The sequence below is a fragment of the Gymnogyps californianus genome, chromosome 5 (genome assembly GCF_018139145.2).
Source record: "Gymnogyps californianus isolate 813 chromosome 5, ASM1813914v2, whole genome shotgun sequence".
NCBI classification, from domain to species: Eukaryota; Metazoa; Chordata; class Aves; order Accipitriformes; family Cathartidae; genus Gymnogyps; species Gymnogyps californianus.
Genome location: NC_059475.1, coordinates 9,488,296 through 9,511,427, shown reverse-complemented (window position 1 = coordinate 9,511,427; position 23,132 = coordinate 9,488,296). Strand labels below are relative to the sequence as shown.

Below are 23,132 nucleotides of genomic sequence, written 5' to 3'. Positions count from 1 at the left end.
TGATTTTTTTCCATAATAAGGCATAAAGATAGAACTACCTCCTACATTTCAAATACTCTAGCTTCACAATCTCAGTTACCTGGGGTCATAATTTCAATTTCTGTATATTCTCTTCTTACAGTATTCTGTGCATATTTAACTTGCATGAAAATCTACAGGTGAACGAGGCTGCCTTATCAGCCCATGGAAGTAAAAAGTTAGCTGATGAGCAGCAGATGTCATAATTACCTAAATACCCGTATAAATCACAAAACTGCACCAAGAGCTAGGAAACTGCTATGTATTTTCTATAGCTGCTTTAGTAAAAATTACATTAAAGAAATATTCTTAGGGAAAACAAAGTAATTTAGAATTTAAATGCTAGACTTTATGGAAGCAGGAATGGAGATCCCCGGTTTCAGTCCAATTAAAGTCAGTATCAGACTGTAATCAAATCAAGGATCAGGTACAGTATATAGTGCATTCTCTGGAATTATATCATACTTCAGTCTTCTAACTCAATCATATGTTTATGGATGATACGTCAATTACTTATTACAGTGATCCCTTCTTTTCCTGTCACTGTTACATGTAATTATTTCAATACCACTGCTCCTTCAGGCAGAAATAATGGCACCAGAGAGTCCCATTTTATATGCTGTTTAGCCAGCAAGGAGATCCAGTACGGAAGTCCATTATATAATTTTAATTCCATCTGGATAAATACCTTGGCAAAGTGGAGACATTCAGTTAGCTAAAGGCATCAATTCATATATTAAGCTGTTATTGCACAAAAACCCCTCCAAGCTCCACCACAGGCTTGGGTCAATTATACAGGAATACAAAAAAAATTTTTTTTTAAGAAAACACCTGTGCCCACAATCACTCAGTAACTGATGCAAGTCTTAAAAGAGAAATTTGAAAGCACTTTACTTTTCAAGAATGGATTACTTCTTTGGCCCCATTATTCTGAATGATAGTACCATATCTTGAATCTGAAAGCTGTCCATACACACAAGCAGTTCTGTTCAATTTCACTTTTCTGATTTGTGTCTAAACAGTATCTTTAACAGCCATGTGGTACACTTTACAAAAGATTGGTGAAAATGATTATTTTAAAAAAAAAAAAATCCCTTTGAGATAGAAATAATCTATGTTATTTTGAACAAGTTAAAAATAAGGGACATCCTGATAGCCCTTTGGGCCAAGTTATTTGAATAGCAGTTTAGCCCCAGCAGTCATTAGCCTGTGGTGTCATGGTTTCGTTAGCATCAGAATTAATTCTGACTTTACAGTTCCATAAAGTTGTTCAGTTCATACAACTGTATGTGTGTAAAATTAGTTGTACAGTAGAGTTTACAGTGATTGGCTAAATAACAGTTGGTATATAGCTTTGATTTACTATGATAAAAGATTAGTCTGTCTTCCATAGGAAAAAGAGCAGCCTGACTTAAGCAGCTGCTCAGAAAGGTGCAACTGTGATCAATGGAGGCTCCCCACACCTACACTGGTGTTTTCACAGAGAAAGAAAAGGGAAAAAAAAAAAAAAGAAGAAGAAGAAATACAGGACTAAACCAGAATTTTTAAAAGAACTCTTACGATCAGCTTGAACTTGAATAACATAACCTAGTGTCAAGGCCATCCGCTGGGAGTCAACGGTACTCAAAATTTTGGCAGCTGCAGTGCCCAGCAAAGGTTTCCCATTGTATAAAGTATAGTATGTCAGTTCAGCCGGCTCCTTGGGTCCTGGAATACGTTGGATTTTTACCATCTTTCAGGCCAAAAAAAAAAAAAAAGAAAATGAGAGAAAGATAAATAAACTGTGTTCATATTATACCACTGCAAAACCTGCCAGGAGCTACTTGAAGGCAGTGCCCTCAGGGAGCTCCTTCAAGACCGCATATAAGCATAAGCTCCATGCAAACATTCTCACAGGATCAGAGCTTTTCCCCTTCATAGCCTAGGCTATTAAGATTAGGGAGGACTGACTGCCGCCTTAGAAAATTTTAAACATAATCCTAAGGTAAAACCCTATACTAAGAAAAGCATGCAGTAAAAAGGAGGAAAGGATCAAATGTTTGGACATTACAGTCCTCTCTAAAAAAAGAATTCTTAAAATCTGTCCTAATATTGAAAATTATACTTTACTGGCATATTGCAGTTGAAAAATTCCCTCACATTTTACTTCTATACTCATTATTTTTGATCCCAAGCTGACAATGAAGAGAACCATGCTTTTTCCATTTTATTCTGCAGAACACCGGCAGAATTTTTACACTGTACCTCTGTCTTTCCTGAGAGTAGAGGAAGTGTCAAACACCTCTAATGATGAGAGGAAAAAGGAGTTTTGTGATTCTTCTCCATTATGTTATGGACTAAAATATGTCATGTTTTCATGGAAAATTTTACAAAGGTTCACACTTTTGGCAAGTAAAAACCTGTTCCCTTTTTAAAATTCTTTCAGTGGGAAAACACACAGAATTGTGGGCAAACGAGAAAAGTAGTAATTTGTTTTTATCTCTCACAACAAGCAATTCTTGAAAAACATCATGTAATTAAAAAAATAAAAGCAATAACTTGTCATGCAATTTTTGAAGACAGATCCTCTTTGAATCCCCCACAACTAGCATCAGTTGGCTAAATCAGTGAGAAAACAAAATATGATCATTTTAAAATACTGAATGGGAAATGTTGCTAAATAAGAGAAAGATGATTAATAAATTACCCAGGACTGAAATCTCTACTTCATAATGTGATCTGTGGCCACATGATTTGGTGACTAACCCTGTATAAAGACTGCCTCATACATTTTTTTTCAACAAAAGGACAAAAGAAGTTCTAGCTTTATTGAGTTACCTAGGAAAGGAAGACCTAGGAAACTTTTTTTTAATTTAAGAACAAAAGCCTGGAACTCTTCATTATGCTGAATACGAGACTTTACACTAAAATATGTACTTTGTACCAATCCTCATAGCAACCAAAGAGAAAATGTTTATTAACGCTGATTAACTAATGACAATTTCTAAAAGATGAGAGGCATGCAAACATAGCTGACTGCAAAAAAAAGAAATCCATTAGTAATGCCACGCATATTGCACTCGCTGCTTTGGTATTCATGAAAAAAGACAGGATATCTCAACCCAGTTAAACAGTTTTTCACACAAATTGAGGCAGTACACATGCAAACGAAGCCCTTTTTTCAACACACATCTAGGCGCAACCGATGCCGCATTGACCACCTGCACAGTGTAGCTGCCCACAGTAGTGGCACGTTTGAATCGTCTTCCTTGCTGATGGGACATCATAAACAGCGGGGCCAAACGCTGCTCCATTAATCTGGCAAAGCTCTGATTGTTCAGTCCCAGTAATGCAATATCAACCCCTTGAATAACTGTGGGAATGGAGAAAATCACATACCAGCACACCTCACATGGACAGATAAAGTAACACATGGTCTGCAGGGCAGTTTGGGAGAGGGATGTACTAACTAGCTTAGAAGAAAAATAGCTGGACACTGTTACACCCCCTCAGTAATTCCCGATGGGGATATAACGTGCTTCTGTTTCAGCCCCTGCACTGTTCTTCTCAGATAATGTCAACAATATTTCAGAGAACAAAATCCTCCAAAAACTTTCTGAGGCCTTCAGTTTACCAAAATGGCTTCGGGAAGCACCTAATCTATGATCTTCAATGTAAAAAGTAAGTTAAAACCTGTTTGAGACCTGCCTGGTTTTATGCTTATTTCCAGATGTTCCTGTTAACTAAACCACAGTTTTTCATCCAGCAGTTTTGAAATCTGAAGTTAAGATTTTGTACAACTCAGTTTGAAACAAAATATCATACGTTTGAGAGCACTGAAAACTGAATAAACATTTCCTAAGTATAAATAAATGTAAAATTAAAAAGATACTAAATTTACATAAAGTTCAAAAAAGTGATATGGTATGCTAATTTAATTCATACATATGTATGATTTTTCAATATTATTTCAAAAATCTTTTGGGACCATTATGATTTTTTTGAAAACAGTGTTTCCATTGTAATATCAATAATACTCCATTGCAGTAAGCGCACAAAGGCAAGAAGTGGAGTATCGGGTTCACGGGGTCCAAATGGGGAGGAGCTGTACCACTCCCTTCAGAGGATCATAATCTGCACAAACTTATTTTTTATCTCAAAATTATGAATAGATATAACAGCTGCCAAATCACACTGGCTTTTGGAAGCAGAGTGTAGAATTTAAGCTGTTTCATGTCAGGCTCCTTTTCTCTTGCTCTCCTGAGCATTAAACAATTCCAGGTACAGACACACCGATTAGAAAGGCTTTGGTATCTACTCACTCGAAGATGTCTGAGGGAAAGGGTGTCTTTCTTGCCCAGTTATCACTTCTAAAGTCAAAACGATTGTGAATGAGAATGTGATACCAGTGAAATGACTGTGATAAAACAAGTATTTTTGAAGCCTAGTAGCATTCTCTGCACCTTCTTTTCCACCAACAGAAAGTTATATGCTTAATGGTTCAGGTGAAAGCTGCAAAAATTCCTGGACCCAGACAGTCAGCAAATCATAACAAACTTCCTCGGTTTAACAGATCACCTTTCTTCCTGGGTTATGTGTACAAGACTTTTTGATTTCAGATTTAAATCCAAGTTGCAGGGGAAAAAAAAAAAAAAGCAAGCCTATTTGTGTTTTAAAACTCTGAGAAGAAAATGCTGCTCTCAGAAGTGCTTAAACCAAAGTGGCATAAATTCTGAGGTAGGTGTTGGACGCAGGAGATGTCTCTGTTCAAGATGATGAATCACAGTTATGCCCCAGAGTAACATTAAATACATTTGCCCAGTTGAATGCAACAGGAAGGTTCAGTGGGCAACCACTTATTTTTGTGTAAAATTACTGCACCGATGCGTTTATATAAATGAGCACTAAAAATTATTATCTGAAGTGCATGGAGGAGGGAAGGAGATTAAAAAGTACCTGTTATCACCCAGTAGTCTCTAGTTGACTCTGAGACATCAAGGTTTGGATACTCCAAAGCTTTAAAAATAAAAGTTGAAATCACGTCATAATATTCCAACATCCTACACATTATATGTCCCAAAACTGGTTAACCAGACAGTGATAAATAAAATTGAACTATGGCCCAGGAGGAGATCTAGAGGCATAATTTTCAGGGTTACAGTTTATCTTCTGTCTGAAGAAGGACATCAAGTGTAAACAGTACAAGCACTGCCGTACAAAGTAGAACATACATCTTCTGTTGCCAAAATATTGGCTGGTACATTGTCTGGGTCAAAGCCCAGGATTGCCCATTACTAAAAATGATAGGTAGTATGCACGTCTATGTTATATACATTTCTGCTGCTTTCTCTCTGTGAGTAAACCCCTGGGGAAAACAAGATGAGATTCTATGATGATTCTGTGATTTAATCCTTACTTAACCCAGACCATAACTTTAACCTGAAATACTAATAGGCCAGGATCAGATTCCACCAATCACAGAGTGCAATTCCACATGAATTACAAATGAGACTAACGAAACTGCGAACACACCTTAGAGTGTGGTACTCTCACTCTCTCACTCTGCACCACTTCAGGTATTACTGCCATATGCGTTTACATCTGTGAGAAACTGATGTTTGCCATTTTGATGCCTTTTGTTAGCTTTTCTATCTCCGAAGTGCATTAGGCTGTAAAGTTCAATATGCTGCTAATTCATTATACAGCTCAGCATTTTTTCAATAGTTTATGCAACGCAGAAAGCATTAATACTTGCAACGTAATTCAGAAAATATCCATGCTTTGCACGTTGATATGCTGCTATTGAGTTACCTTGATTTTTAAACTCTAAAGTGGCTTGAAATAGTAAACATTGTAAAGGATCTGATTACGCGCAGTAACTGCTTTTGAGGAGGGATTTCACAGCGTGTCCTGAGCTGTGCATTTCCATGACAGACTGCGAAGGCTCTGGAGGAGCTGCTGGAGCCTACTGGGAAATAACATGCTCTGACAACAGCCGCAATATTTGTTTGATAAACTGAAACAACTACACTGCCACATGAATAAGCATCAAACACTTTTCAAAGTAAAGATTTTCACAAGACACGCTATCAGTCTGAAGCCATAAACACTACGTGCACATTAAGTTCATGAGTTTGCAGTACACCTGCTACACTGGGAATAAACCCAAGAACTCCAAAATGAAATATGAGCCCTTAGTTGTTAAAGGAGCACTAGCTAAAGACTTTATCGGGTCAGTTCATCATGTGCAGGCATCAGCAGAGCACTGCAATACCACACGAGACTCTTACTGCGTGACAAATGGCTCCTGAGTACGAAGCATACACCTGTACTGCCTTTGTGAGAAGCACCATAATCCTTTTCCTATGCAACAGGCCTATTTTGGAGGCCAAACACTTGAACTGAGCACAGCCATCATCAAAACTTCCTCGGGCTTTCTTCTTGTGCTCCTGGATGCCCCGTGAAGACAAGTCCTGCACACAGGGCACTCTTCGGACAGGCTCACCCGCCAGCCACAAAAAGGAAGGAGCCCGTCTGATGACGAATGGTCTACATCCCTTTCTAGGTCCTCAAGCACACCCTTTGTCAACAGCCTCCCTCCACCTCCCCTTGCCTGTGGAAAGACTTGATGAAAATGCAAGTCTACCCTGAGATGTGTCTCTTACCCTGTGATGGAAAGTCTGATTCAAAAGTGCACCAACGCAGTGCAAGAACTCATCATTGGGCAGTTTCATCTATTTGTTTACAAATATCTGGTTTAGATATGTAATACCTCAAAAATAATATACACCTCTCCTTTTTCAAGGATTTGCACAATCAGCAGAGTTAGCTGTGATTCCTGACTGCCTTGCACCAGACAGTGACCACTTACCCCACAGACAGCTCATTATGCAAGTAAATGATGAAGAATTGCACAAGATAATTACTCTGCTGTTGGGCTGTTTGCAAATAAAATGGATTGAAAAAAGGTAACTTGTGTTTTCCCCAGTGCTCACTTTCTAGCAGCCTGGTTCTGCTTTTTCTTAGAATCAGAAAATGAACAAGCACCTTAATAATTTTACCTAAAGCTACGAATCCACTCAGTTCAGTGTTCCGATCATAAAGACATATTTGGCTCTACCCTTATGTGCCCGATTATTTCCATACTTGAAATGAAAAATCACAAACTACTCCATCACTGGTTTAGCCTTATCAGTGAGTTTGATAGCTACCAGAAGCTTAACCAGATCTTTACTGGTATTTGAGCACAGTATTTCAAATTTAACAAGCATCTCATGAAGATTTAGACACAGTGAGATCAGCTGAAACCTGCCCTTCCTTAACCAGAGTCCACTACCATGCACTGACGTACCCAGCACTGTCTCCTCTCACTTCCAGTAAACACTGATGTCCTCCAGTGAACGGATAACCCAGCTCTACAGTGAGCTTAATTTCACATACCAAGTTTAACAAGCAGGTTAAACAGAAATCTCCATAATCAAATGTCTTGTCCCTTTATTCATTTTAGAGAAATTAGCATGCAGAGTCAGAAAGCGTATATGCCATAGAGGCTGCCCAGACACACAACTTTAGCTCTCTGTACCTGACTCTTCATAACAATTGAAATGCAAGCAAATTATTGACGCTAAAGTGCTTAGACCACATTTTAAACTGAGGATGAAGTTCAGCAAATACAGCAACAACTTTTTAAACGGAGAAGCGTAGATAGAGCTCACACACTCAAAGCGTGCTACCCAGCCCTGCCACTGGAGCAAGCACCAGGGGCTGAGTCTTCCACTGAAGTAAAGGGCTATGCTGAAGATTAACTTCATCTGCTGTGCTAAGTTTTCCTGAAATGGAGAACTGGGGACATTCTGTGTTTTGTTTCATATAAAACTACAATTTTATTTTGTTTCAAACCTGGCACAGGCATTTTTTTTATTAATGACAGCATATATGCGTTTTTCTTAATTATCTGCCAGTGTTTCTAGCAGCTGAAGTAAATACTGAACCCAGAAAAAAAACCCACCTAATCCCCCCTCTTTTTTTTTTTTTAAAACAAAAAAAGTCAGCAAACACACCTACAATCTGTGAGCTGGACGACAAAGCTTATGGTGCTTGCAAAGCAAAAGCCCAACGCTGGCTAATCTTAAGGAGCTGTGTGCTGGGAAGCGCATACTTACATTCTGCAATGGTGAGAGGCGGGTAGGTTAGGTAGAAACCCACCAGCTCAGCTGACAGCTGATTAAGAAGGTTGCTGGAAATAGTGCCATTTAGAGTTGTGCTTTGATTGTTCACTACATAAAACAGAGTGACAGCTTGGGAGACATTGGAGGTGTTCAAAATCTGAAACAAAGGTAAAGAAATAATGTGTAGCTGTGTTCCAGCTCGGTTAAAAAAAAAAACAAAAACAAACCACCCAATCAAACTAGTGCAAACAAACTGGGGAAATGTTAACTTGAACAATTAATTAGATACAGCTCACTCAACATGATTGTGTAAAACTTTACTTGTGTGATACTTTAATTCCTACTTTAGCACATGCAGAGTTACTGGAGGACAGCAGCAGGCAGAAAAGGTGCAGTCAGGACTGAAAATACTTTTCCCTGTTTCTACCAGGAAATGTAAGATGAGGGAGAGGACGCTTATCAGAAAAAGCATTCAGTGTTTGATGCAGAGGAATTAGGCCTGTATGTCTTGCTCTCTTTGCTGCCTTCCTAGTGCGGTTATCTAGACCTACACCTTTTCCATATAAAATAAAGGGATATCATGTCTCTTCCGTTCCTAGCATCATACGATTACCTGCTCTCCTCCCCACTTTAGCTCTATGCCAGTCTCTTCCTGAGCCCAAATCTGATGACTGCATTTAAGGACCAATTCTATTTAGTGATTACTGGATCAGATCCTCAAACACAAGTTTTATGCAGGAAGCAGAGAGGCAAAGGTGGAGCAGGAATGGAAAAAACATATTTTCTCGGAAAACTGATGCCCTAGGACAAGAGGGATGTTTTTTGGCTACTGATACTGTAGGCAGGGCTGACAGCATTCAGCATTCATGAATGTTAAATACTCCATTTTTATGATTTGGATCACTAAGTAAAAACATTAAACATGGTATAATAAAAGCATCAGAAGAAGAGTTCAAGGTCAGACCAAAGGTCTGCCTAGCCGACGTCCACTTACAAATGGCTGGGAGCAGATGGTTGCAGAATGAGCACAGGGCAAGAGGAGAGTACTCTTTTCTGCAGTGTAAGGTTAGCCCACAACTATGGTCTGAGCCATAAATCATATGCTTGGGTTTAAAAAGGGTTGATGACTTTTTATTCTATATGTTTGGCCAATTGCTTTTTGTAACTTCCATACTTTTTCTCCAGTTACACCCAGACATCTTCAAGATCTTATTACCCACTGTGTGAAAGGATTCTTCTTTTTGTTTAAGCCTGAGTAGTTCTGTTATGGGAAACTCCAGATGATTGCTCCTGATTCACTACACCACTCATGGTTGGAGAGTCATGGCCAATTTCATTTCTCCTTGCATGGAAGTTGTTTCATACCTTTTACCCATCTTGCTGCCCTTCCCTCTACTCTTGTAGTGCAGCAACACCTTTTCTGAATCAGCCCCGTCTGCTCCAGAACTGTTCCTCAGTTTGTAATTAATCTAAAACCCTGGTACTATGTGCTGTTGTACTGACTTGGTCCTTTGCATGGTACTGGAATAATTTCAGAAAAGTTTATCATGAAGATCACACCCTTCAGCTTCTTACTTCCCAGTTTATATCTTGCCTCCAAGACCTCCATCCTATCACTTCCTAAGTTGGCAATACCCACAAAACCCACAACTACTACCTTCTTCTAGGGCTCTTTACAAAATTGCCTAGGTGCTTTGTGAGATCTGCCACTTCTGCCGTGAGCAAATTAGCCATGATGAAGTTACCCTCAGCATCACGGGTCCAGCTATTGAAAAGCTTGATAATCACTTTACCTACTGCAGTAGGTCATCTCTTGCCATACACTTTTCTCCCTCTCTGAGCTCCTCCAGTTTGAACACAAGCTTACAAGAAACAGTACCAAAGTAACTAAGCAGAGCTCTGATGACCAATTTTCTCCTTCGGGTAAGCTACATACAAACTACTCCAAGGAGCACAAGTCCATACACAGAGTTTTATCATAAGTCAAATGCATATCATAACATCACCCAAAGGATAATTTCTTTATTCCTGAAGTATGGCACAGAGCATAAGAGTGTTGGCCCACTATACATATAAAGGTCTGCAAAAAACAGGCCCTTAATAGTGAATTTGAGTCTGCGAGTATGGAACTAGAATGCACACAAAAAAAAGAAAAAAAATATATTCCATTAGTTCAGATCTTACAAACAGCTACGCATGTCACTATCTTTATACCTGAATAGCCTCACTGAAAGCAACTAATATGTCAGAACAACATATTCAGTAAAAATACAAATTTCGAAGAATATTTGTATATATTTATTTTTATTTGAATTTCACTTAAATGATTTAACTGCAAACAGTAAAACTCAAATTCATGAAAATAACAGTAAGTCTTCTATAAATCATGCATTTATAAGTTTTCCTGCAATACATAAAACAATCTTATTTCAGATGAAAGCATAAACTTACTTCTATAGAGGCTATCAAAGGCATTATGTTGAAATACAAGCATACACATAGCAAAGAATAACCCAGAGAGTTTGGCAACAGGCGCTGGCAAAGCACGCAACGTTGTACCTGAACTGTTAAGTTGTTGCTGGTGTTTAAGACCTTTCTTTCAGCATCCTGAAATGCTCTCTGTAACCGTTGCTCCATGGTCTGAACAAATTTGCATGACTGTATATTGTCTGTTTGACCCACAAACTGCAGCTCTGGAAAAGGAACAACGTATTTGTATGTGGACAAAATATTCTTGGTTGCATAACTCCTGTAATGCCCGACAGCAAAATGATCAATTTACAAATTAAGCAGGTGAAAATAATGCCACATAAGATCAGTTTATGTCATTCAAGCACTGCACTAAACTAGCCTTAACTAAGACAAAATGTAAGAATTAAATTGCATTATTAGAGCTGATACTCTCCACAAGCAAATGGAGATTGTTTCTGCAGTGATATATAAGATGGTAAGACCAGTTCACTGTACATATACTTACTCGGAGCCAGGCAATAAGTGAAATCACTCTAAAACGCAAGGTATACTCTTAAATCTTGCAGGTCATTTGCTCTTGCAAGACATAATCAATCATAATATTGATTCTCATTCTGTTTGTGCTAGGAAAAATGTACTTAACTGGGTAATTGCAATAAGTATGTGTATATAAACATGCAAGCACACACATAAGAAATCTTTTTACAATTGAATACGTTGTTTTACAGCACTCTCTGCCCTCTCATAGCTTATACTGTTCTGCTGCACTGCAACTGCTCTGCACTGATGCTTGCTACAGTACAGGGGGGTTACACAGTGACTCTGGGTCAGACAGCTGGGACCTAGGTCAAATCCAATGGGTCCAGCCAGAACAATATGTGTGTATCTCTCTCTCTCTCTCTCTCTCATATAGTCATGTTTCTCATCTGATCATCCTCAAAAGAAACACACAGGTTACTGCACAACCCGTCAATTAAAGTCCATTCAATCAAATGCCAAGTCTTAGTCAAGCATATGGGCGTGACTCATCCCTAATGCAATGCCACTTCATTTCACAACAGTGCCAACAGAGGTGACAGCAGAGCACCACGAAGGACAGAGATGCACACACCGGCTGTCCTGCTTGTGCTGGGAACATCAACACCTGAAACCAACGTAGAGCTTGTCCTGCTACTGCATCGCTGCACCAGAGAGCAGGGGCTGAGGCAGGACGGCAAAGGGGAGGAGGAGCATCGTCCCTGTGCACCGCACCGTTAACACACACACACACACACGCACACAACCCCAGGCGCGGGCGGGCAGGACCTCGCTTACCTGTTTTCAGCTGGAAGTGGTACGCGGGAAGGGGCTTCCACGGCAAGGCCAGGGCTGCCACGGACTGGAGATGTGGTACATGCTGCTTTATGTCTGCTGTGGCATTGCTAATGCCGTACGCAAGAAGCCTTTCAATTACAGCAGCTGCAATAAAAACCAGTCTGCCCCGTGTAACGTAGTAACCAATTGTTACATTATTTGATTGCTCCAGGATTTCAACCTAAAACACACAGGGAAACATTTTTTTTTTTCAGTTTGTTTGCAGTTCAACCACTATTTGATGGGACTTCTCATCCTGAATATGGCTCCCTTGCAGGGTTTTTATCCTGTAATCCCCTATAAACCCTACAGGATCAGTTAGTGTCGTATCAGACATGGTATTAGCAGAACTGCTTAGAGAGCTTTAGACCCAGCCCATGCAGCATGTGCTCCAAATTGAAGCAGTGCAGTATTGCTACCACAGCTCACACCTCTACGTTAGGCTGGGGCTTCATTCACATATAGATACTGGGACATTTTACTTATGAATGTAAAAATACAGATGATCCAGAGAACTTCCAGCTCCTACTTCATACCTGAAGTTCACTGACTTTGTGCATATGTCTATCATTGCAGGTTTGGAGACAGATTTTTGAAAGACAAAAGTTTCCAACATTTGATTCAACCTCAACTGTCTCTTCTATGCTATTTTCCTATACTATTTTCCTATACTGTCCCAGATGGTTAAGCTGTCACCTATATGAGCAGAAATGACAAACCACAAGAACGAACACACTGCGAGCCAAAACACGAGTTGAGTTTTACCTGCTGGTTTCCTGTATTAGAAAAAGGCAGCTTCTCTCAGGTTTACAAGAAGGTGGGGGACTAAACCTGACAGTTTTTATTGCTGCTGCTCAGACTCAGGAACATACAATTCCCAAACCGACTAACATCATCCAAACTTGCAGCAATACAGCGTGAGGACAGAAGTCAACCTGATGCCCTCTATTTTGAGCAAAACTACTTTTTTCCTTCCCAGTGGCTTGGTGAGTATAACTCATAACAGCCTTGGGCTCAACACAAACCCCTACCTAAGTGCATGGGAACCTGCATTGCAGAGAAGAGTGCCCCAGCAATCCACCTAAGCCTGCTCTTACACGCAGCAATGCAGAGGTTCGTGCAATTTAGCTGCAAAATGGTGAACACATCTCCCTCATTTATTTTCAATAAAACGTGCTTTCTCCCTGCTCGGGATTTTCGTCCCTGTGGAATTGCACTTGTCAGGTACTGGGTTTTGCAACCAGCGAGTGGACTGACAGCAGTGACACCCCATTTACCAGCCCTGCTCTTGCAATCGATCCGGGCTGAGCACAGCAGCACTTGGCTGACTGTGAACAGGAGTCATTCCGGAGCTGCAGGGGGAGGAGGAAACTGCTGTCAGTAGTCGTTTCCCAGAACATACCAAAAAGAAATTTGCATTTCTTACTTCTACTTCATCAAATAAAGTGGTAAAAGCTTTAGAGCAGTCTCTATATTTTTAGAGCCCAGATTGGGTGCCACCTATGCCTGCTTTCCATAGGAAAAGCTCGGCGCTCCACTCCAAGAGGCTTCCTGCATCCAGAGACACCACTGGAGCTGCAGCTAGCTGGGATTCTCTTGGTGGAAGAGCTGTTTCGGTGACATCATGCAGGCAAGCCAAGCATGCTTACCTGAGCGCTGACATTTTGGTTGAAAGCTTGTCTCAGCACTTGGTTGAGTCCTTTTCTCACACTCTCCTTGAAGGGACTGCTGATCAGCATCCTCCTTGTGTTCAGAAACAGAACTGTGGAACAACAAAAGCCACATGTTAATTTGAGACATTACCATGCTACTGTTTGCTTTTTTCAGTTGTTTTACGTTGGGCTAGCTTGGTGGAGATCATCAAAGCAGCTAGGATTTGCAGCAACTCCAAAGGCAGCAAGAACTGCAGGGGCTCAGCAGCATCCCCGAGTTCCCTATTCATCCCGTGGCAATAGCCTATTGTTTCCAGAGTGAGGTCTAACAAATGCAATCACTTTAGCAACAACAACAAGTCTTTGCCATGCTGCCTTTCGGAGTGAGGTATGATGTCACTCGATTGCCTGCGGACAGAGTGGTGCAGCATTCCCAGGGGACTGAGCTCGTGCTGCACAGGCAGGCCTATGTAGAGGACATGCGCTTCATACCTTCATGGCCAGAGTTAAACAAAGAAACGTGTTACTCCACTTCTACAATTATTTTCCGTTTAGGAAGTGTCTGTACACTTTCTTTATTAACATTATCACTAGCTTTTTCTTTTTCTCTTATAATTTGCAGAAAGAGTTTTATAGCTGCACTTAAGTACTTTCAATCATATACTGTATACAAGCTATTTCTATCTTTAGAAATAGTTGTTGTACTCATCGTGGTGCTGATGTAGATATTTAGCAGCTACTAAACACACATTACGTCCAAAAGCTGCTTATTTCATTGTCTCCAGTATCATTCAGGTCTATACAAGGTCATAAACCCTTTTATGTAGCTATTCTTCTTTGTGGAGATCTCCAAGATATACACATCTTCTGGTGCTGCACTGTGCTACCATAAAGAGTCCATATGAAGCCTGGGCAAGGGACCTCTCCACACCCCTTTAGTTTAGAGTTCCTACCGCTAAGGAAAAGCTGTCTGTGAAAAAACAGCTAGAGCCAGACGTGGTACAGTTCACACAGAAAGCTCAAAATCCTCCCATTTTGAAGCGTACAACTCTAAATACTAAACATTATTTTCAAATGAATCTTTAATGACAGCATTAGGCCTTTGTATAAAAACAGAGTTAGGTATTCACGTGTAAACAGGGCCAAACACTGAGGCAGGTCACTGCACTGTCTTCTTCAGTGACACAGACTCCTTACTGCAGAGCAGAGACCAAACCATCATGTCATACGGGTTGTCCCTCCACATAAGTGGTTCTGCTAGATTCCTGCAGTGACCCATTGAACTTCAGAGCACCTAATCTCACTACTTCATTTGGCACATTCATTGTAAAATCCAAGCTACAAATAAAGCCAATGCCATTCCTATCTAGCAACCCTGCTTTTATCTGTCCGGTTTGTCAGTGCAGCAGCCTCGTCCCCAGATTAATCACCAATTCCCCCACGTTCTTTGACACTTGTGTGTATTTCCCACTCATCACCAGTTGCCCCTTATAGACAAGCGGGGTCCTTTCAGCAAATTCAGTGGCCCCACGTACCTGTTTTAACCATAAGGTTCCTGGAGAGCCGGCAATCCAGGGGAGGAGCTGCTGTCATGTTAGCGAAAGCGGCTGCTGCTGTGGTTTCGGGAGGAGCAGAGGTGTTTTCCACTGGAGTAGGGGGAAGCCTAGTTGTTTTCGCTGATGCTGTAATAGATGTCAAAGCTGCTGTAATTGTCAGTGGATACGGGGTTGACGTTTTGGTGATTTCTGAGCTTGGGAACTTCTGGGTGTCAGTTACTGTTGTTTCTATCTGCCTTGGTACATGTGCTGTGGGTGCAAGTGTGGAAGCTGTGACCGTGCTGCTTTTAGGGGTTATGAGCATAGCTGTCATGTCCACAGGTGATGCAGTTGTGTTTCTTGCTGCAAAAGGAAAATCTGTATGTGTTCCTACTGAGCTTAGATCCGATGTCAATTTTGTGGCAGTGTTATTTTTTGTTAGTGTCGGTATCGGTGTGCTTAAAGCCATCACAGATGGCAAAGGTGTGTTTTCAGTGCCTAGAGAAAAGAAGGAAGAAGCTGGCACTGGTGAAGCTGGAGATGATTTTCTTGTTAGTGGTTTTGCTTCTGAAGTTCCTACTGTAGGTATTGCACCAGAAGATACTCCAGATAACACTGTAATGACAGAATGGGTAAAGTTGGTTGTTGACAAAAAAGGAGAAGTTAGTTGTGTTGGTGATGCATGGACGGAAGTTATGATGACTGACTGCAGAGCACTGGTGGTAGGGGTTTGCAATGGGATGCCCTTGGTAGCTTTATTAGATATATTACCGGGAACTAGACTACATCTTGTAGCACTTGTGTCCCACTCCTCCACACTAAATGTAGCTGGATTTTTATCAGCCGTAACCAAATAACCAGAGGACTCTAATTGGTTATCTGCAAATTCTGGCAAATTTCCAGAACCGATGTCTTCTTCTGTAATAAAACCATGCAAGAGAGTTGAGCTAGAAGGCTTGGTTACGGGAGAGGGGGACTCGGTTGGCTGTATGCTGTGGATGGCACCGTTTTCATTGCTGGCTAAAAGAGTCAAGTTGTCAGTGAGCTGAAAAGCCAACGTTGGTGTTGTGCTTAAGGTTTTTATCAGTAAAGTAATCTTTCCAGCATCAATTGTTTGTGATACTAGAGAGCTAGGGAAAGCACCTGTATCATTAACAGAAGGCACATGTAAATGGAGAGGTGCTTCATAGTGTATACTGATATTAATGTCTCCAACAGTAAAGAAATTAACAACATTTTCAGCTGTCCTTCCATGCTTTTTTTGCCGGGGGTCAGGCACTGTCAAAGTGGTAGCAAGGGATGAATACTGAACAGGAGATGTTTTCAGTGCAAATGCATCTACATCAAATTCTGGAAAACTATTCGACTTCATTCCAGCAAAGGGTGAAATTGAAACATTTTTACTAGAGTTTGCATATGTGTAGTTTGCTGAAGGGGTGGAGAAGAATGGCTGCTTATTTGTATTCATTTTCTTTTGCAGACTTGAAACTACTGAGTATAGTGCATGGTACTCAGTTTCCAATGGAGAAGTACTTGGAGGAATTTCTCTTATTGCTGTTTTGACTGAAGTTTTTACTGAAGGAATACTAATGCCAGCTGAAGACAGCAATGCTGTATTGGTCCACGTAGAAGCTGAAGTTGCGACTTCAGGAGAGCTGACAGGATCTAAATTGCCTTCAGAGTCCACATTCAAAAGCCCCGAAAAGCTGGAGCTGTGGCTGTCCATCACCGTTGTCATGGAAATGAGTGATGGCAGTGTACCCCACGCTGGAGGCACGACAGAGGCGAGTGGCTCTCTATCAACTGAATGTGAAGTCTGATCAGAGGTAAAATGATTTAAAGCTCTTGGAGGTGAATATTCTGCATGTGGGTTCACAACAGTGGGTACTCTCATATTTCTGTCTTCATTTGCAGTTACATCTGGACTTTCCACATCTCCAGGTGGGAGATGTGCAGTCACAAAGATATTAGTAGCAAATATATTTGTGATAGCAGGTTCAGGTTTTGAAAGGCCTGTAGTAGAAGTAATTAACGGCACTGCAGCTAGATCAGGACTAGTCATGGCTGTTTCCAAAACAGTGCCTAGTATCTTTGATGCTTTGGGGAGTTTACTGGTTTGGATATCTGGAGAAACTTTGGAAAGCTGAGATTCATAAGGCAAAACTCTATTAGCATTAAAGTTCACGGACATCTTTGCTGTCACCCCTCTTGTGAAAGGCTGCTGAGCTATTCTTGCCACGGGAAAGCCATCAGAAGTTGCGAGAGTACGTGCAGAAGCAGTTGGCAATCGCATGCTGTTTGCCTGATAAGCTCCATCAGTCAGGTCTTCTGCAAAAGTCTGATTCAGAGCCACCACCAAGTGCCGCGAGAAAACAGTCAAAGGGATTTGCAAAGTATCCTCATCGGTGCCTGCTGCACTGGGACTGTTTGTGCGTGCTATCCTAGTAAAGGTGTCATTTGTCTCAGTTAGCAAGGGAGACCTTGTGCTTGTTGAAGAGGAGTGTGTTGCATTTCTAAAGAGAAAGTCTGTTTCACTTCTAAATGCTCGTACTGGCAGCACTGCATTGCGAGCGTGCTTTGCATCTGCAATAAGTGATTTTGGCAATGAAAGGGAAGACGTGCTCTCTGTTGAGCTGGAGACCTCAGCCAGGCTCTCGGAAGCTGATGACATGAAAGGTGCACTGGTAGAGCCTGTAGTGCAATTAGTCAGTGCTGTGGAAGACTGAGGATGACTCATTCGGGGTATTAGATGTGGAGTACCCACAGGATGGAAGACTGATGTAGGGACCTCTGCTTTATCCTGAAAAACTGGTGATGACAGAGGAGTGATATCACTGTTTCTGTCAGTCAACGCTGCCTTAAATGGCTGACTGTTTGGTTTTACTCCAGTAGAAGATACATTATACATACTGTTATTGGGAAACCGTGACAGGCTTCTGGAAGTTACTGGCAGGGAAGACTGATATGTTTTTGACACAGGAATATCAGAGTATACAGACAAAAAAGAGGTCCTTTCTGAAGGAGACCTTTTTCCCACTATTTCTGTGAAATGCACTGTTGTCGATCCAAAGAGACTGAAAAGCATGATACCCGTAAACAACTCAGGACCCTTTCTGTGATTCACCATACTGGAATGTACTACAGTGACCGTGCTTAGAGGGCTATTTCTGCTTTCACTAACCTGCGAGCTGGCTGAATCTGTGTTGAAGAAACCTTCAGGATCTGCAGACAAAGGCACTTTGATGGGCAGTACAGCTGGTTTAGAAAAGTTAATGGTATGAGGTGACTGAATTACCAATGAGGAGAATGATGGTGATGGAACAGCAGCAAGCATGTCTGATCCTGATGTGCTTTCTTTTGAAATGGAGGGTGTTTCTAATGGTATTAGCTGAAATGGCACAGCTGTACTCGAATGTGTCACTGATGGTGTAGTGGACAATGTGGCAAACATACTAAGTTGAGGCAAACCTGATACAGCAGCTGTTTCATCTGCATCTTGAGATGATGACCTCAGAGGTGACTCAGCTGAAACTTCAGCAGGTTCCTGGGATGCACTGTTTCCACTGCCTTGATAAAGGGTGGGCGACAGATGAGTTTGATCCAAAGTCCTGGTACGTGTGCCAGTCAATGTTGTTTTTATCATCTGAAGCAAGTTTGCATTCTCCAAAGTCTGTCCCATAGAAATATCAGCTACTGAGGAAGTCTTAGTTTCTGTGGAAGGCCGTGTTGGTGATAGTATAGATCTCCAATTAGGAAAAGATCCTGTAGAAGGAGCAACATTGATATGCTGTTGCCTGATACCTGTAAAATAATAAGTAAAATGAGTATATTCTTCCCCAAAAGGAAGAGGAGCTGTTGTCTTGTTGGAAGAAATCACAACACAAAATGCATTATGTTTAGTAAAATTAGTAAACTTTTTTTTTTATTCAAAGGGCATAAAAATTCACAGAAAGTTAAAAAAAAAAACCACCACAAAAAACAGTGAAAGGTGCAATGTGACAGATCATAAACCCCTCAAGTCATTTCATCTGACAGAAGAATAAGGAAAGCTTCCTAGACCATACTATTTCAAAATACTACTTTTAACTGGGATGGTTCAACATACTAGAAGACACCTTCTTAAACTTGGGACAATTCTTGATGTTATTATCAGTCACCCTGTGTCAAAACATTATGTGAGAAGATGGGTTTAGAAGCAGTGTAGAAAGGGAATAGATTTTGACAACCAAGCTTCACTGACTTGGCATGCAGTCTGACATGGGAACAGAGTCAACATTGGCTGGGTTCCTGTAGGATGCATCTGGAGGTGCTTGTCTTGCCAGTTCTAATAATGCATGCAATTATAGACACAAAAGGAAGAAAATAAAACAGAGATGAACATGAGGAAAGGGGGGCAAGATCCAAAACAAATTAGGAAATTAAACTCCTTTTTTGATATATGCAGATGTACAACGCATCATTTCAAACACCGGTTTACTCTACATTCAATACCATAATGTTCCTAGGCTTTGTTTTCTTAAAATGATTACAGTTATTTTAAAATCGTAGCATGGGAAGTCTCACATTCTTACTAATTTAAAGATTAAGATTCACTCAAGAGTAAAATTTAAGGGGTTTTTTTCCCCTCCCCCCCGCCAAGATAATAGATCAAAACTCAGTACTGGCACTTGCTACCACGCCAAGCTGCGTCCCCTTGCATAGCTAAACAGAGGCACAATACAGAGCTAGTCCCTGCCCTCCAACTGCAGCGCATCTGGATTAGACACAGAGGATGCCAAACTCCTCCATACCCCTATGAATAACTCCAGCGTAATGGCGTGGAAGAGTAAGCAGGGCCAGACCTTAAGATACATGGTTATAAAATGGGCTGGACATTAGTTCCAGCCACCAATGAACCCAAGGGTCAACAGAGCCAACAGCCCCGAAGCGGATCAGCCCATACAAACAGGAGCCAGCAGCAGAACACCATGCAGTGCAAGAGAGGAAAATGGGTCATGCTGCACCTATTTAAAGATAAATTTCTTTCTTGTGATACCCTTGTGCTACAGTGCCCATCATCCATATGCGCAGGCCAAAGTAGATGATTAGACTAGCTCCTTCAGGCTCCTGTGTGCATTCAACAGGAACGTGCTGGAATTATGTTCAGCATGGCATTTTCACTCTAAAAACAAACAAACCAACCAACCACAAAAACAACCCCAACCAAACAAACCACAGATCTTCCCTTTTATCCCTGTATTTAAGAGTTTCATTAACCCGTGGTGAAGAATGGCCATTATTATCTTTCCTCCACTGAAATGCAAGAATGAATATAGAATCCAGAAGCAATTTGTTTTAGGGGAGCAGCTCCAGGATGAGAACAGAGCTCTACCCTCCTAGCAACCAAAAAAGTCCTCAGACCTTTCACTTAACACAGGCTAACTTGCACACTAGCATTTTAGAGAAAAGCAAAGGTAGGCAGACACAGGGCTACCTACAGCAAGGAGAGATAAGCAGGCTAAGGGGAAGTCCAATCAGCCTTTATGAAGCTGCACCATAAGATCAGCAGGCTGGACAGGAGGCTGCAGAGTCCACCAGGGAACCTGACCCACCAGGAGAGGTTTGCAGCACAGAAGTAATGCTTTTGTATTTGTGCTGTGGCTGCTGATGTGTCATTGGGGGACCAGAGACCTAAATGACTGGTGTAGCCTGATTTCTGATATTCTACATGCTCCACCATATGCTGGGAGGCACACTGTGATTTAGACTGTGTTTTGGTGGCTTTTCCTTCCCTGTTACAGTCAGGCAGCTTTTTAACAGAAGGTAGGAAAGAAGTAGACATGTATTTTGCTCAACTAGAATGGATTCAAACATATGCTTGAAATTAAGAACTACATGATGTGCTTTGCAAAAATCAGGCCTTAGGCAACCTGCAGTTTCAATTTCTGTGAGGTCATCTCAGCTGATGAAATCATTACCCGATCTGTTACACCTCTAACTGTCTTGTTTCACCTCTGAACTGAAAGGCCGTACTGAAAAGTGAATGCAAAGCCTTCACATGGGATTTCTTCTAGCACTTAGCAAACACAAGTCCTAAAGGAGAATTAAACAAGTCAATGTTTTCTTGTTTTCTAAAATAGCGAAATCTGTCAACATCAATCCGCACACAGTCTGCACCATTCCTCATATATTTCTTCACACTTTGGTTTAATGAGAATGATTACGAGCAGAAAGACAATATAAACCTGAAAAAAACATTGAATTGATGTTTCCACATTTTGACAAGAAGTAAAGGAAAGCTCAAATAATGCAAAGAAGATAAAACACTGAATAAAAATGTCCTCTAACCACTGCTTAATTCTAGTTCTTTAGTTCGTGTTTCTTCCATTCCGTACCAACTGGCAATTTTTCTGTTTATGTCCATTAATGAAGTAAAGCTCTTGAGTTACTGAAGGTTTAAAAAAACTATACAATATTCTGCAACCAATATACAATGCTGGTATTCCACTGCAGCAAGTTTTCTTTGATTCTACCTTTACGGAAAGATACTGACTATCAGTATCTATTTCAAACTTCTGCCATAAATTCAACATCCTGGTAGTAACTGGATGCAGCATGCAAAAGGCAAAATTATCTTCCCAATACATGGAGTTTAAACTGAAGTACATATTCTTTGCTTGAGAATTGGTAGGATGATATCAATAACTACAGATCCTTATCAAATACTGTGCAAACCAAGACTGTATCATGGAAAAAGGGTGGACATGGGAAAATATTTCACTTCTACATCTATCAACAGCTGAAAACACTTGATGAATTCAAATCAACATGAAAGTCGCAATGAGAACTCCACCCTGCATGCATTTTGCACTGAGCCATTGCTTGTACATACCAGTAGCTGTTCCTCATGTCTCAGGATTACCTGTTATTCTTTCATACTTCAGGCTATTGACTAACTGCCACCTCCAACAATCCTAAAACCCATTTAGCAGTAACCTCATTAAAACAACCGTCATTGATTAGGGATCTTTCCATTTGCAATAACAAGAAACATCTCCAATATGCCACAGCGGGAAGTTAAAAATTGATGCAGTTTAGAGAAAATCACGGCTTTATCATTTCTGAGCCCTTTTGTGCACACCTGAAGGAGTAACAGACACCAAAGAAAAGCACAGAGGTGACGAAGAGGAAGACCAACATCTCCCCTCACCCCCTCTCTAATAAAGTAAAAAGGATAGCTCATTAGCATAGGTACCCTGTGCCTGTCCAAAGGTTGAAGGTGATACATACGTCTAATTAATGTACGACAGTAAAAAAGGATAATGAATTATACACTTCTGGAGCAAGAAGTCTCACTTATTGTCCAACTTCTGCCCCTGCTCCTGAAACACCACAGTTGCATGTTATTCTTCACACAGGTTTGGTTATTTCTAGTGAGACAACTAGTTGGTAAGCAAATTTGCCCTGGAAAAAAGTAGTGGCTAATGAGAATGCCTGTCTATTTGCCACGCCCATAAGATCTATACTTCAGAGAATCATAGAAAATCTCAAGTTGGAAGGGACCCATAAGGATCATCAAGTCCAACTCCTTGGTCCTTGCAGGACTACCTAAAACTAAACCATAGGTGAAAAGCGTCATCCAGACGCTCCTTGAACTCTGATAGGCTTGGTGCTGTGACCACTTCCCTGGGGAGCCTGTTCCAGTGACCGACCACCTTCTCAGTGAAGAACCTTTCCTAATGTCCGATCTGAATTTCCCCTGATGCAGCTTCATTCCATTTCCTCGTGTCCTATCGCTGGTCACCAGAGAGAGGAGATCAGCACCTCCCCCTCCGCTGCCTCCCGTGAGGCAGTTGTAGACTGTGATGAGGTCACCCCTCAGCCTTCTCTTCTCCAAGCTGAACAAACCAAGTGACCTCAGTCACTCCTCCGAAGTCTTGCCCTCGAGGCCTTTCACTGTCTTCGTCACTCTACTC

General features: G+C 41.1%; 1 protein-coding gene across 1 annotated transcript in view; it reads right to left on the bottom strand.

Annotated features, from left to right (window-relative positions):
* Positions 1-18,871, bottom strand: part of KIAA1549L (KIAA1549 like) — a 72,904-nt gene extending 54,033 nt beyond the window's left edge. The window contains exons 1-9 of the mRNA XM_050898018.1: positions 18,646-18,871; positions 15,178-15,792; positions 13,640-13,752; positions 11,952-12,171; positions 10,725-10,858; positions 8,160-8,322; positions 4,954-5,013; positions 3,219-3,370; positions 1,579-1,750 (exon numbers count right to left, since the gene is read on the bottom strand). Coding sequence (XP_050753975.1) covers positions 1,579-1,750; positions 3,219-3,370; positions 4,954-5,013; positions 8,160-8,322; positions 10,725-10,858; positions 11,952-12,171; positions 13,640-13,752; positions 15,178-15,792; positions 18,646-18,856 — 1,840 coding nt within the window. The 5' untranslated portion in view covers positions 18,857-18,871. The remainder of the gene's footprint in view (positions 1-1,578; positions 1,751-3,218; positions 3,371-4,953; positions 5,014-8,159; positions 8,323-10,724; positions 10,859-11,951; positions 12,172-13,639; positions 13,753-15,177; positions 15,793-18,645) is intronic.
* Between the last annotated feature and the right edge of the window lie 4,261 nt (positions 18,872-23,132).